The sequence below is a fragment of the Staurois parvus genome, unplaced genomic scaffold (assembly GCF_062004578.1).
Source record: "Staurois parvus isolate SC_StPar_1 unplaced genomic scaffold, SC_StPar_1.0 ptg000029l, whole genome shotgun sequence".
Classification (NCBI taxonomy): Eukaryota; Metazoa; Chordata; class Amphibia; order Anura; family Ranidae; genus Staurois; species Staurois parvus.
Window position 1 is genome coordinate 6,121,597 of NW_028317825.1, and position 15,357 is coordinate 6,136,953.

General features: G+C 40.6%; 1 protein-coding gene across 2 annotated transcripts in view; it reads right to left on the reverse strand.

Annotated features, from left to right (window-relative positions):
- SARM1 (sterile alpha and TIR motif containing 1) overlaps positions 1-15,357 on the reverse strand; it is a 100,584-nt gene that overhangs the window by 64,383 nt on the left and 20,844 nt on the right. For both annotated transcript variants that reach the window (XM_089657495.1, XM_089657502.1), the window contains exon 3: positions 8,269-8,887. In XM_089657495.1, the coding sequence (XP_089513621.1) occupies positions 8,269-8,887 (619 nt within the window). The remainder of the gene's footprint in view (positions 1-8,268; positions 8,888-15,357) is intronic.

A 15,357-nucleotide genomic window follows, 5' to 3' on the forward strand; every position in this document is an offset into this window, starting at 1 on the left:
ATTTATTCTGCAGCAGGACAATGACCCCAAACATACACCCAATGTCATTAAGAACTGTATTCAGTGTAAATAAGAACAAGGAGTCCTGGAAGTGATGGTTTGACTCCCACAGAGCCCTGATCTCAACATAATCGAGTCTGTCTGGGATTACATGAAGAGACAGAAGGATACGAAGCAGCCTTCATCCAAAGAAGATCTGGGGTTCGTTCACCAAGATGTTTGGAACAACCTACCTGCCCAGTTCCTTCAAAAACAAGTGTATCTAGAAGAATTGATGCTGTTTTGGAGGTAAAGGGTGATCACATTAAATATTGATTTGATTTAGATTTCTCTTTTGTTCATTTACTTTCCATTTTGTTCATTGATAAAAATAAACAATTAACACTACTATTTCTGAAAGCATTCTTAATTTCCAGCATTTTTTTTCACACCTGCCTAAAACTTTTGCACAGTTCAAAAGAGACACAATTACCATTTCACTTTGTCACTCCTTAGCCCTTTTGTGCCTTTCAGCATCTCTTCATACTAATAGGCTGATCAAAACACATGGGCAAATTTGACAAACATCTCCAAATGCTTGTTGGTGACTTTCAGAACTCAGGCTTATTAATAAATGTGTCAGCAATCAAGGAATATGTCATTTGTTGAACTTCTTGGACTTTCATCATTTCCCAGCATTACTAAACTGGCTGAGTCACTATGTAAATATTTCATTTGTCTCAGTCAACAGATTCGCCTACAGTGCTGGATGATGTAGTATTTAAAGTAATCAACCAATGAATTAGGAGGCATTAAGTGATTTCTAGAGATGAGCAAATTATTCAAAAATTCGATTCGGCTGATTCGCCGAATTTGCGGGAGAAATTCGATTCGATGCGAATTTATTCGCTGCGAATTTAACTAATTAAAAGGGTTTCTAGGCTTCAGAGAGCCTTTATATTAGTGCAGAACACTGTACCTTTAATTTAAATGCCCTTGGAGTCTGCTGGGGAAGAGAAATAATACTGTCAGTCAGTATGACATGCAGATGAGTGCCGTCGATCTTAGAATCACCGCACACTTCACTCATTTGGGCAGTCACGGGGCACGACGAAGAAGAAGAAGAAGAAGAAGAAGAAGAATAAAAAGAAGAAGAAGAAGAATGAAAAGAAGAATGAGAAGAAGAATGAAAAGAAGAATGAGAAGAAGAATGAGAAGAATGAAAAGAATGAGAAGAATGAAAAGAAGAATGAAAAGAAGAAGAAGAAGAAGAAGAATGAAAAGAAGAAGAAGAATGAAAAGAAGAATGAAAAGAAGAAGAAGAAGAATGAAAAGAAGAATGAAAAGAAGAATGAGAAGAATGAAAAGAAGAAGAAGAATGAAAAGAAGAATGAAAAGAAGAAGAAGAATGAAAAGAAGAAGAAGAAGAATGAAAAGAAGAATGAGAAGAATGAAAAGAAGAAGAAGAAGAATGAAAAGAAGAATGAAAAGAAGAAGAAGAATGAAAAGAAGAAGAATGAAAAGAAGAATGAGAAGAATGAAAAGAAGAATGAAAAGAAGAAGAAGAATGAAAAGAAGAATGAGAAGAAGAATGAAAAGAAGAATGAGAAGAAGAATGAGAAGAATGAAAAGAAGAATGAGAAGAATGAAAAGAAGAATGAAAAGAAGAAGAAGAATGAAAAGAAGAAGAAGAATGAAAAGAAGAATGAAAAGAAGAAGAAGAAGAATGAAAAGAAGAAGAAGAAGAATGAAAAGAGGAATGAAAAGAAGAAGAAGAAGAATGAAAAGAAGAAGAAGAAGAATGAAAAGAAGAAGAAGAAGAATGAAAAGAAGAATGAAAAGAAGAAGAAGAAGAATGAAAAGAAGAAGAAGAAGAATGAAAAGAAGAAGAGGGAATGAAAAGAAGAAGAAGAAGAATGAAAAGAAGAATGAGAAGAATGAAAAGAAGAATGAAAAGAAGAAGAAGAAGAATGAAAAAAAGAATGAAAAGAAGAAGAAGAATGAAAAGAAGAAGAAGAAGAATGAAAAGAAGAATGAGAAGAATGAAAAGAAGAAGAAGAAGAATGAAAAGAAGAAGAAGAAGAATGAGAAGAATGAAAAGAAGAAGAAGAAGAATGAAAAGAAGAATGAAAAGAAGAAGAAGAATGAAAAGAAGAAGAAGAAGAATGAAAAGAAGAATGAAAAGAAGAATGAGAAGAATGAAAAGAAGAAGAAGAATGAAAAGAAGAATGAGAAGAAGAATGAGAAGAAGAATGAGAAGAATGAAAAGAAGAAGAAGAAGAATGAAAAGAAGAAGAAGAATGAAAAGAAGAATGAAAAGAAGAAGAAGAAGAATGAAAAGAAGAAGAAGAAGAATGAAAAGAAGAATGAAAAGAAAAAGAAGAAGAATGAAAAGAAGAAGAAGAAGAATGAAAAGAAGAAGAAGAATGAAAAGAAGAAGAATGAAAAGAAGAATGAAAAGAAGAAGAAGAAGAATGAAAAGAAGAAGAAGAAGAATGAAAAGAAGAATGAAAAGAAGAAGAAGAAGAATGAAAAGAAGAAGAAGAAGAATGAGAAGAAGAATGAGAAGAAGAATGAGAAGAAGAATGAGAAGAATGAAAAGAAGAATGAAAAGAAGAAGAAGAAGAATGAAAAGAAGAATGAGAAGAAGAATGAAAAGAAGAATGAAAAGAAGAATGAGAAGAATGAAAAGAAGAATGAAAAGAAGAAGTATTCCAGTACAGAAAAAAGTGTATCTGCAGAGAGCTCCGCTATTTCTGACAGTTCTCTGACAGTTCCTTCACATTTACAGCGGTTGAAACATTGTATCTGTTCCCGAATAAAAACATCTGTATCCTAAATGGAAACAAATAGATACAATGTTTCAACCGCTGTAAATGTGAAGGAACTGTCAGAGAACTGTCAGAAATAGCGGAGCTCTCTGCAGGGACACTTTTTGCCGGCTGATCGGGAAAAATCCGATTCGCGCACCCGAAGTTGGCTAATATTCGGATTCGGCACGAATCGAATTTTTCCTGAAATTCGAAACGAATTCCACTTCGCCTGGTTCGATTCGCTCATCTCTAGTGATTTCACTTGATTACGGGCTTCCTTTTTTAGTGTCTCATAACAACTGTCTGAATTGCCTTAAACTGTAGCAAGCAATCCGATTAAGAGCCTGTTTCAGGCTAGGTTCATACCTATGTAGGTTGCGTTTGAGCCATTTCTGCATTGCGTTTTGCGTTGTGTAATTGCATTTGTGTTTTCGATGCTTTTTGCAAGGGTTTTTTAAATTTTTTTAAATTTTCTTCTTGCTAAGCAGATTTAAAACGCAAAATGCATCAAAAATGCAACAAAAACTCAATACATGCTTTTTTGCAACATTTCCATTGAAGTCTATAGAACGAAAAATGCAACTTTTTGCATTCAAAAAAGTCTCTGACCCTTTCCAAAAAACGCACCGGGTGAAAACGCAAAGGTGTGAACATGTCCCATTGGAAATCATGTTAAATGGATTGTACTTCTGCAAAACTCTACAGAAAATGCTTAGGTGTGAACCTAGGGTCAATGGACATTTGTTTCCTTGAAGCAGGTTTTGAAATCCCAAAAAAGCATATGGAAAATGTAGGTCAGCTGTAGACCAAATGCACATGTTAATGAATGATTTCAAGATCTTCTCAAACTGATGCCATTGAAACAAGACCTACAGGTGAAACTCAAAAAATTAGAATATTGTGCAAAAGTTCATTTATTTCAGTGATGCAACTTAAAAGGTGAAACTAATATATGAGATAGACTCATTACATGCAAAGCAAGATAGTTCAAGCTGTGATTTGTCATAATTGTGATGATTATGGCTTACAGCTCATGAAAACCCCAAATCCACAATCTCAGAAAATTAGAATATTGTGAAAAGGTGCAATATTCTAGGCTCAAAGTGTCCCACTCTAATCAGCTAATTAAGCCATAACACCTGGAAAGGGTTCCTGAGCCTTTAAATGGTCTCTCAGTCTGGTTCAGTAGGAACCACAATAATGGGAAAGACTGCTGACCTGACAGTTGTGCAGAAAACCATCATTGACACCCTCCATAAGGAGGGAAAGCCTCAAAAGGTAATTGCAAAAGAAGTTGGATGTTCCCAAAGTGCTGCATCAAAGCACATTAATAGAAAGTTATGTGGAAGGGAAAAGTGTGGAAGAAAAAGGTGCACAAGCAGCAGGGATGACCGCAGCCTGGAGAGGATTGTCAGGAAAAGGCCATTCAAAAGTGTTGGGGACTTTCACAAGGAGTGGACTGAGGCTGGAGTCAGTGCATCAAGAGCCACCACACACATACGGATCCTGCACATGGGCTTCAAATGTCGTATTCCTCTTGTCAAGCCGCTCCTGAACAACAAACAAGGTCAGAAGCGTCTTACCTGGGCCAAAGAAAAACAGACCTGGTCTGTTGCTCAGTGGTCCAAAGTCCTCTTTTCTGATGAGAGCAACTTTTGCATCTCATTTGGAAACCAAGGACCCAGAGTATGGAGGAAGAATGGAGAGGCACACGCTGCAAGATGATTGAAGTTCAGTGTGAAGTTTCCACAGTCTGTGTTGATTTGGGGAGCCATGTCATCTGCTGGTGTTGGTCCACTGTGCTTCATTAAGTCCAGGGTCAACGAAGCCGTCTACCAGGAGATTTTGGAGCACTTCATGCTTCCTTCCACAGACGAGCTTTATGGGGATGCTGACTTCATTTTCCAGCAGGACTTGGCACCTGCCCACACTGCCAAAAGCACCAAAACCTAGTTCAATGACCGTGGGATTACTGTGCTTGATTGGCCAGCAAACTCGCCTGACCTGAACCCCATAGAGAATCTATTGGGCATTGCCAAGAGAACGATGAGAGACATGAGACAGAACAATGCAGAAGAACTGAAGGCCGCTATTGAAGCATCCTGGTCTTCCAAAACACCTCAGCAGTGCCACAGGCTGATAGCTTCCATGCCACGCCGCATTGAGGCAGTAATTGCTGCAAAGGGGCCCAAACCAAGTACTGAGTACATATGCATGCTTATACTTTTCAGAGGTCTGATATTGTTCTATGTACAATCCTTGTTTTATTGATTGCATGTAATATTCTAATTTTCTGAGATTGTGGATTTGGGGTTTTCAGGAGCTGTAAGCCATAATCATCACAATTATGACAAATCACGGCTTGAACTATCTTGCTTTGCATGTAATGAGTCTATCTCATATAATAGTTTCAACTTTTAAGTTGCATTACTGAAATAAATTAACTTTTGCACGATATTCTTATTTTTCGAGTTTCACCTGTATGCCCATTGACAAAAGCCCTTAAACGTCTATTCTCCAACAATGAATGTACACTATGTACTGCCACATACAAACCATTGATGTTACTCCTTGTACAGTGTGTGTAGTAAATGAACATTTGTGACAGCTCTGGGTGCCTAAGTGGCCAATCACCAATGTTTCAATTTGGGAGGAAGAGGAGTAAGTCACATTCTCTCTCTCGTTAGGGTTGCCACCTCATCCCTTTAAACCCGAGCACATATAATTACACAGGTTCTGTGGCTGATTAAGGTGGTAATTAAACTCATTTGTTGCCTTTTCTGCACTAAACTAGCTTCAAAACCTATGTAATTAATATGTGTTTGGGTTTAAAGGGATGAGGTGACAATATTATCTCTCGTACCTAGATTTACCAGGCAGGGAGGGAATAAAGGCAAAGATATGTGCTGCTGGGGAGGGGAGCAGTTAAAGTGTTACTAAAGTCAAAAATATTTTTTTAATTAAAATAACAAACATGTTATACTCACCAGCTCTGTGCAGTGGTATTGCACCGATCAGCCCTGATCCTCCTCTTCTCGGGTCCCCTGCTGGTGATCTTGGCTTCTCTTCTTCTTCGTGTGTCCCCATTAGCAAGCTGTTTGCTATGGAGGCACACAGTGTCTGCTCGCTCACGAGCTGTGTGTCCATGGACCCACGCTCTATAGCCTTACACAGCTGGATTTAGCCCCGCCCCCCACTTTCTCCTCACTGCATTTGATTGACAGCAGTAGGAGCCAATGACAGCTGCTCGAGTGCTGTGTGAAGAGCAAGAGAGGGGAGAAGAGATGCAGTCATGCACAGCACTGGATCTATTCTCCCCTCTCTTCCCCTTCACACAGGGAAGGGGGAGCAAAGAGAAATAATTAATGTTTTTTACCTTAATGCAAGAAATATATTAAGGTAAAAACATTTTTAGCTTTAGTATCACTTTAAGTGAGCCTGTTGCTTTACTCTGTACAAGCAAAACACAAGTTCAGCTACAGTCAGGTCCATAAATATTGGGACATCGACACAATTCTAACATTTTTGGCTCTATACACCACCACAATGGATTTGAAATGAAAGGAACAAGATATGCTTTAACTGCAGATTGTCAGCTTAAATTTGAGGGTATTTACAGCCAAATCAGGTGAACGATGTAGGAATTACAACAGTTTGCATATGTGCCTCCCACTTCGGGACAAAAAGTAATGAGACAGAATAATAATCATAAATCAAACTTTCACTTTTTAATACTTGGTTGCAACATTCCACTTCTTTCCCTTAAAAAACTCTTTGGTTGCTTTTGCAGTATGCTTTGGGTCATTGTCCATCTGCACTGTGAATAGGCGTCCAATGAGTCGTGAAGCATTTGGCTGAATATGAGCAGATAATATTGCCCGAAACACTTCAGAATTCATCCTGCTGCTTTTGTCAGCAGTCACATCATCAATAAATACAAGAGAACCAGTTCCATTGGCAGCCATACATGCCCACGCCATGACACTACCACCACCATGCTTCACTGATGAGGTGGTATGCTTAGGATCATGAGCAGTTCCTTTCCTTCTCCATACTCTTCTCTTCCCATCACTCTGGTACAAGTTGATCTTGGTCTCATCTGTCCATAGGATGTTGTTCCAGAACTGTGAAGGTTTTTTTAGATGTCGTTTGGCAAACTCTAATCTGGCCTTCCTGTTTTTGAGGCTCACCAATGGTTTATATCTTGTGGTGAACCCTCTGTATTCACTCTGGTGAAGTCTTCTCTTGATTGTTGACTTTGACACACATACACCTACCTCCTGGAGAGTGTTCTTGATCTGGCCAACTGTTGTGAAGGGTGTTTTCTTCACCAGGGAAAGAATTCTTCGGTCATCCACCACAGTTGTTTTCCATGGTCTTCCTGGTCTTTTGGTGTTGCCGAGCTCACCGGTGCGTTCCTTCTTTTTAAGAATATTCCAAACAGTTGTTTTGGCCACGCCTAATGTTTTTGCTATCTCTCTGATGGGTTTGTTTTTTCAGCCTAATGATGGCTTGCTTCACTGATAGTGACAGCTCTTTGGATCTCATCTTGAGAGTTGACAGCAACAGATTCCAAATGCAAATAGCACACTTGAAATGAACTCTGGACATTTTATCTGCTCATTGTAATTGGGATAATGAGGGAATAACATACACCTGGCCATGGAACAGCTGAGAACCCAATTGTCCCATTACTTTTGGTCCCTTAACAAGTGGGAGGCACATATGCAAACTGTTGTAATTCCTACACTGTTCACCTGATTTGGATGTAAATACCCTCAAATTAAAGTTGACAGTCTGCAGTTAAAGCACATCTTGTTTGTTTCATTTCAAATCCATTGTGGTGGTGTATAGAGCCAAAAATGTTAGAATTGTGTCGATGTCCCAATATTTATGGACCTGACTGTATGTGCTTTACAAATGTGCATTGTGTTTCAGTTGCGTCGGAATCTAAGACAAGCAAACCCCATTCATTTAAATGAAAAATGTGTCAGTCTTGGGGGGGTGTAGGCAGATAGCTGTCAGTTTTGGTATCTCTGCATAACATGTATGATTACAGTATACATGACATAGGAATACATACATGTTTTAACTTGACATGTGCAAAGTTCATCCTGTGGTATACATTTATAGTGTGCAGGGTCCCATCACGTCCTTCAGAAAGGATCAGCACATCTCCAACCAACACTCATCCATACAGGACACTGGCCTGTCCAATATGTATGTAGCACAAAACTGCAGGTAGAAAAGGCCAGTGTACTGTCAAGCCAATTACCTCTCTCTGATGGGCTTTCACATTATTAGGAAAGTGGGTCAATATAACTAAGCAGCACATAAAAGATGCTAAAAATGTATTGGAGATATACTAGCATTAATGCATTTTGCTCTATAAATGTTGGTTTAGAATTGAGCATTGTACAAAGTAAAAGCTGGAAATGGATCAATGGACAGTAGTAAAAACAACATTTAATCTCACCTTTGTATTCTTGTGTTCGGACTTGATGGCGGCTTCTACACACAAGTAGAAAGCAGCAATACACTGGGCTTCTAACCGTGAACTGTCCAGCAGTGGCACAAGACGTTGTAGGTCACCAGCTGTCCTTCCTTGCGTGTTATCACTATTGGTCAAGAGAGAACGGGCATATTCCTGAGGATCTAAAGAAGAGATGAAGGGTTCAACCAGTGCCAGTGTACCTGATCTTTCCACTTCTTTTTCAATCTCTTTGTTAGTTGCCAATACAGTGATTGCAAGGCAAGCATGAAATCGGATCTGGTCATCTTCTTTGGAAAAGACTAAAGGAAACAACCACTCGGCTGTTCTTTTCTCAATCATCAGGCGCTGATTGGAAGGTCCACCGTACATAGCACAGTATGCCAGGGCCATGGCACAATGCCTCAGAACGATTGGGTCTGTCCAGCGGCACCAGAAAAGAATTGAGTCAAGACCACCATCGGATATCAGCTGTTTGCAGGTCTCTTCAGAGTGTTTGAACATATGCTCCAGGACACCAGAGAGCCTTCTAGCAAGTCTTGGGTCATCTCTTTCTCTTACAATGTTTAAGATCACCCCCAGGCCTACACGAGCAACTCGATCCCTGTAGATAAATAGCAAATTATGAGAGATCATCACAGATACAAACAGTGCAGTTAGGGTAATTACTCACAATTTCACCCAATATATAGGAATTTGCTAGTCTGTTCAAGTACATTACACGAACATTGTAGATCCACTCTATTCACTCACTACTAGCAAACTTTCTGTTAAAATAGAGAATAAAATTCAAAGATATTTAAAGGATATCTGTCATTTTAAAACACGCTGTCTATTGTCCATAATACCCTATACCGCTTATAGCACCGCTCAAGGTGCTCTGTAGATCCGGTGTCTCACAGCAACGTAAGGGTGCAGGCTGTCTTATGGTTAATCCAGAAAGCAGAGAAGTATGAGGAGATAAGAGAGCCACACACCCCTAGCTCAACAGGTGAAAAGAAATATGAATGGCCTCAGCCTTGAGCTCCTCCTGAGCCCTGTCCCTGATGCATTTTGCCCCAATTCTCCCAATGGACAAGGCAAAATGCATCAGAGATGGGGCTCAGGATGAGCTCAAGGCCATTCATTATTCTTTTCACCTGTTGAGCTAGTGGTGTGCGGTGTCTCCCATCCCTTCACACTGGTTATTGTAATATATCCATAATTGTAATATATACATCATTTTGTAAAGTTAAGCTAGTACCGCTTTCTGCTCTAGCTTGTGCTTTGAGAGTTACCATCTCAGATTTAGACCAGTGGTTCTGTTTACATCAGTTGTCTGTGTCTGTGCAGTCATTGCAGACAAGGAGTTGGAACAACTCTTTGATTCAGTGGATTCACAGTCAGGAACTATAAATTACTATTTCCATGTTATAGTGCACCCATGTAATCATTTGAGATCACAAACTGTTATAGGAAGACAGGTCATGTATTCATTTGGTTAAAGTAAAGAAAGCATATATCTAAAGATCAGAACTGACAACAACAGAGCATCTGGGAATCTTCTAGATGTGTTTTGTGCTTTCCAAAACTGGTTACCTGGAATCACATAGGGTGGGATATTGGCTTGGCTTAGCAAAAACAAAACAGGTGGCATCTGCTTCTAGGAGCTTGAGATTCCCAATCCATATTATGAATGCATTGCAGCATAAAAATAGTGTGAAATAAAAGTGTATGGATGCCACAATGCAGAGCTGATTTGCATCTCTGCATTGTGATGCAGTAATAAAGATCTATTGTGCTGCATTGAGGATGTGCTTTGGAGTGCCATTCCAAATGAATGGCACCACAACATACTGCTCAAGGTTTCAATGGCTGCTGCGTGTTATGTCAACATATGGTAAGTACTGCATTTCAGATCTATTTGCATCACCCTTACCAGTTTCTATGTCAGAGTGAAATAGGAACTGGTGGCAGTTCTGTGCCTAATTAAGGCCTCTTTCACATGGGTGGCAGTAAAATCAGGTGGATAAGCCATGTACTTACTGCCCCCTGGCCACCCACCTAATGGCTAAATAACAGCCAGAGGATGCCATGACAGAAAGCAAATTGAATGCAACCTGCTGAGTTGACAGGCAACAGTGCCTATCAAACTCAGTCATTAGGGCCGCACTGCAACCACCAGCCAAACCCTTGGCTCATGGTTGCGGTGCATCATCCCCATTATAAATTGCAGTTTGGCAGAAAAACAACAAGCATTCAGGAGCTGGCAGGATCACCTCCTGCATGCATAACAGTGACTGCTCAACTGCCCTCTAAAAAGCAATCCAACACAGATTGCTCTTCAGAGCATTGGCTGGTGTGAACCTAACCTAACAAGGGGATCACAGTGGTTTTCAATATAGAAAACTGCTGAAGATCCCCACCAGACTGGACCTGATGTAAGGATTGTAAACTGTCTTCTGGTAACCAGACAGCTTGCATGATTCTCTGTGCCCGTGCAGTGAACACACAACACGAGCAGAGACAGCAGACAGGAATAGATTGCTCTTAATTGAAAAATAGGCTTGCACCCTGCTCCATTTTCTCAGTTTATGATTGCACCTCTCTGCATTAATTCCTCCAACAAGTTTAAAGCTACATGTCAACCAAAAATAGGTACAGTAAATAATAATTAAAATAAAAAGTAAAGAAGCAGCTTTTGATGCAATGCTCAGTTTCAATCTGGAGCTCTCTCCTGCAGTACTTCTTTTTCACCACTACAGTATATGTCCTTGTGATGCTTCTCCATCTGCTACTCTGAGCTTTGCTGTACAGGGACTACAATATGCTGATACAAAGTCAAATTCAGGTACTTAAAATGCCTGTATTTACAGAAATACATTTAATCATGTATTAATGAATACAGAAATGCATCAAAGAATATGTAAACCCTACATTTCATATTCCTGATATGTGCCTGCTGTACCATGTATTTGCATGAAAAAGTATCCTGTTCTGCTTGTATTACTTCCTTTGTGTGAAATCCTTAGTGTTCCTGTCAGTCCCTTTGCTTTCCCATTAAAAACTGACCACACTAGGCAGGAAAACACACAGTGATCAGTTTTCTAGCTTTGCTGGGAACTCAGTGTGCTCTCCTCCAATGATAAGACGTCTGCTGACATGCCTCCCCACCCCCTGCATAGCCATTCACTGGGAAGTTCAGCGTTCTTTTCCTCCCCACTTCTCTGTTCTCAGCTGCATAAGGAGCTTAGAGGGTATAAAACAGAGGAAAAAAAGTATATATAATGGTTTTTATATCTATACACAAATACTTTGCCTTTCATTTCTATTTTTGAATAGGTTGTTTTACAAAGTAAGGGTTTACATATACTTTAATTAGTGCCCAGGGGCGGACTGACAACTCATGGGGCCCCCGGGCAATAGGGGATCATGGGGCCCCTGTGTCCTTGCCCACACTCAAACCAAACCCAAAAAAGCCTATGAAAGGTACCAGGGGCATCCCATGGGGCCCCCTTCTGACCCCGGTCCCTCAGGCAGTGCCCGAGTTCCCAAATGGTCAGTCCGCCCCTGTTAGTGCTTTTTATATCTGCCTGAGGTTCAACTTGAAGAAGGGGCTCACTATTGCAGACATATATTTAAAATCGAAAGGCTAACTTGCAATTAGAGATGAGCGAATCGAACTCGGCGAAGTGGAATTCGTTTCGAATATTAGAAAAATTTCGATGCGCGAATCGAAATATTTCCAAAAATGGTGGCGACATGTGCGGCGACGGAGCAGGGATCTCTGGGAAGGCGCGCAGACAAGGCGCGCTGACCCATAATTCATTCATTCATCACATGTGGTCGCATTAGCCAATCAGCAGCCAGCCAGCCAGCACTGTGTAATGGTGGAGCTATAAATTGCGGCCATCTTACAATTCTCCATTTGCCTCTGGTCATTCAAGAGAGACAGATCTCTCTGTATTAGGGACACATAATCGTTACTTAGGGACACAGAACCGTTACTTAGGGACACAGAACCGTTACTTAGGGACACAGAACCGTTACTTAGGGACACAGAATCGTTACTTAGGGACACAGAACCGTTACTTAGGGACACAGAACCGTTACTTAGGGACACAGAACCGTTACTTAGGGACACAGAACCGTTACTTAGGGACACAGAACCGTTACTTAGGGACACAGAATCGTTACTTAGGGACACAGAACCGTTACTTAGGGACACAGAACCGTTACTTAGGGACACAGAACCGTTACTTAGGGACACAGAACCGTTACTTAGGGACACAGAATTGTTACTCAGGGACAGACACAGAATTGTTACTCAGGGACAGACACAGAATTGTTACTGAGGGACACAGAATTGTTACTGAGGGACACAGAATTGTTACTCAGGGACACAGAATTGTTACTCAGGGACACAGAATTGTTACTCAGGGACACAGAATTGTTACTCAGGGAAAGACACAGAATTGTTACTGAGGGACACAGAATTGTTACTGAGGGACACAGATCTGTTACTGAGGGACACAGAATTGTTACTCAGGGACAGACACAGAATTGTTACTGAGGGACACAGAATTGTTACTGAGGGACACAGAATCGTTACTCAGGGACACAGAATTGTTACTCAGGGACACAGAATTGTTACTGAGGGACACAGAATTGTTACTGAGGGACACAGAATTGTTACTCAGAGACAAAGAATTGTTACTCAGGGACAGACACAGAATTGTTACTGAGGGACACAGAATTGTTACTGAGGGACACAGAATTGTTACTCAGGGACAGACACAGAATTGTTACTGAGGGACACAGAATTGTTACTGAGGGACACAGAATTGTTACTCAGGGACACAGAATTGTTATTCAGGGACACAGAATTGTTACTCAGGGACAGACACAGAATTGTTACTGAGGGACACAGAATTGTTACTGAGGGACACAGAATTGTTACTCAGGGACACAGAATTGTTACTCAGAGACAGACACAGAATTGTTACTGAGGGACACAGAATTGTTACTGAGGGACACAGAATTGTTACTCAGGGACACAGAATTGTTACTCAGGGACACAGAATTGTTACTCAGGGACAGACAAAGAATTGCTACTGAGGGATACATTATTGTTACTGAGGGACACAGAATTGTTACTGAGGGACACATAATTGTTACTCAGGGACACAGAATTGTTACTCAGGGACAGACACAGAATTGTTACTGAGGGACACAGAATTGTTACTCAGGGACAGACACAGAATTGTTACTGAGGGACACAGAATTGTTACTGAGGGACACAGAATTGTTACTGAGGGACACAGAATTGTTACTCAGGGACACAGAATTGTTACTAGGGGACACAGAATTGTTACTCGGGGAAACAGAATTGTTACTCAGGGACAGACACAGAATTGTTACTGAGGGACACAGAATTGTTACTGAGGGACACAGAATTGTTACTCAGGGACACAGAATTGTTACTCAGGGACAGACACAGAATTGTTACTGAGGGACACAGAATTGTTACTCAGGGACAGACACAGAATTGTTACTGAGGGACACAGAATTGTTACTGAGGGACACATAATTGTTACTGAGGGACACAGAATTGTTACTGAGGGACACAGAATTGTTACTCAGGGACACAGAATTGTTACTCAGGGACACAGAATTGTTACTCAGGGACAGACACAGAATTGTTACTGAGGGACACAGAATTGTTACTGAGGGACACAGAATTGTTACTCAGGGACACAGAATTGTTACTCAGAGACAGACACAGAATTGTTACTGAGGGACACAGAATTGTTACTCAGGGACAGACACAGAATTGTTACTGAGGGACACAGAATTGTTACTGAGGGACACACAATTGTTACTGAGGGACACAGAATTGTTACTCGGGGACACAGAATTGTTACTCGGGGACACAGAATTGTTACTCAGGGACAGACACAGAATTGTTACTGAGGGACACAGAATTGTTACTGAGGGACACAGAATTGTTACTCAGGGACACAGAATTGTTACTGAGGGACACAGAATTGTTACTCAGGGACACAGAATTGTTACTCAGGGACAGACACAGAATTGTTACTGAGGGACACAGAATTGTTACTGAGGGACACAGAATTGTTACTCAGGGACACAGAATTGTTACTCAGGGACAGACACAGAATTGTTACTGAGGGACACAGAATTGTTACTCAGGGACAGACACAGAATTGTTACTGAGGGACACAGAATTGTTACTGAGGGACACAGAATTGTTACTCAGGGACACAGAATTGTTACTCAGAGACAGACACAGAATTGTTACTGAGGGACACAGAATTGTTACTGAGGGACACAGAATTGTTACTCAGGGACACAGAATTGTTACTCAGGGACACAGAATTGTTACTCAGGGACACAGAATTGTTACTCAGGGACAGACAAAGAATTGCTACTGAGGGATACATTATTGTTACTGAGGGACACAGAATTGTTACTGAGGGAAACATAATTGTTACTCAGGGACACAGAATTGTTACTCAGGGACAGACACAGAATTGTTACTGAGGGACACAGAATTGTTACTCAGGGACAGACACAGAATTGTTACTGAGGGACACAGAATTGTTACTGAGGGACACAGAATTGTTACTGAGGGACACAGAATTGTTACTCAGGGACACAGAATTGTTACTAGGGGACACAGAATTGTTACTCGGGGAAACAGAATTGTTACTCAGGGACAGACACAGAATTGTTACTGAGGGACACAGAATTGTTACTGAGGGACACAGAATTGTTACTCAGGGACACAGAATTGTTACTCAGGGACAGACACAGAATTGTTACTGAGGGACACAGAATTGTTACTCAGGGACAGACACAGAATTGTTACTGAGGGACACAGAATTGTTACTGAGGGACACATAATTGTTACTGAGGGACACAGAATTGTTACTGAGGGACACAGAATTGTTACTCAGGGACACAGAATTGTTACTCAGGGACACAGAATTGTTACTCAGGGACAGACACAGAATTGTTACTGAGGGACACAGAATTGTTACTGAGGGACACAGAATTGTTACTCAGGGACAC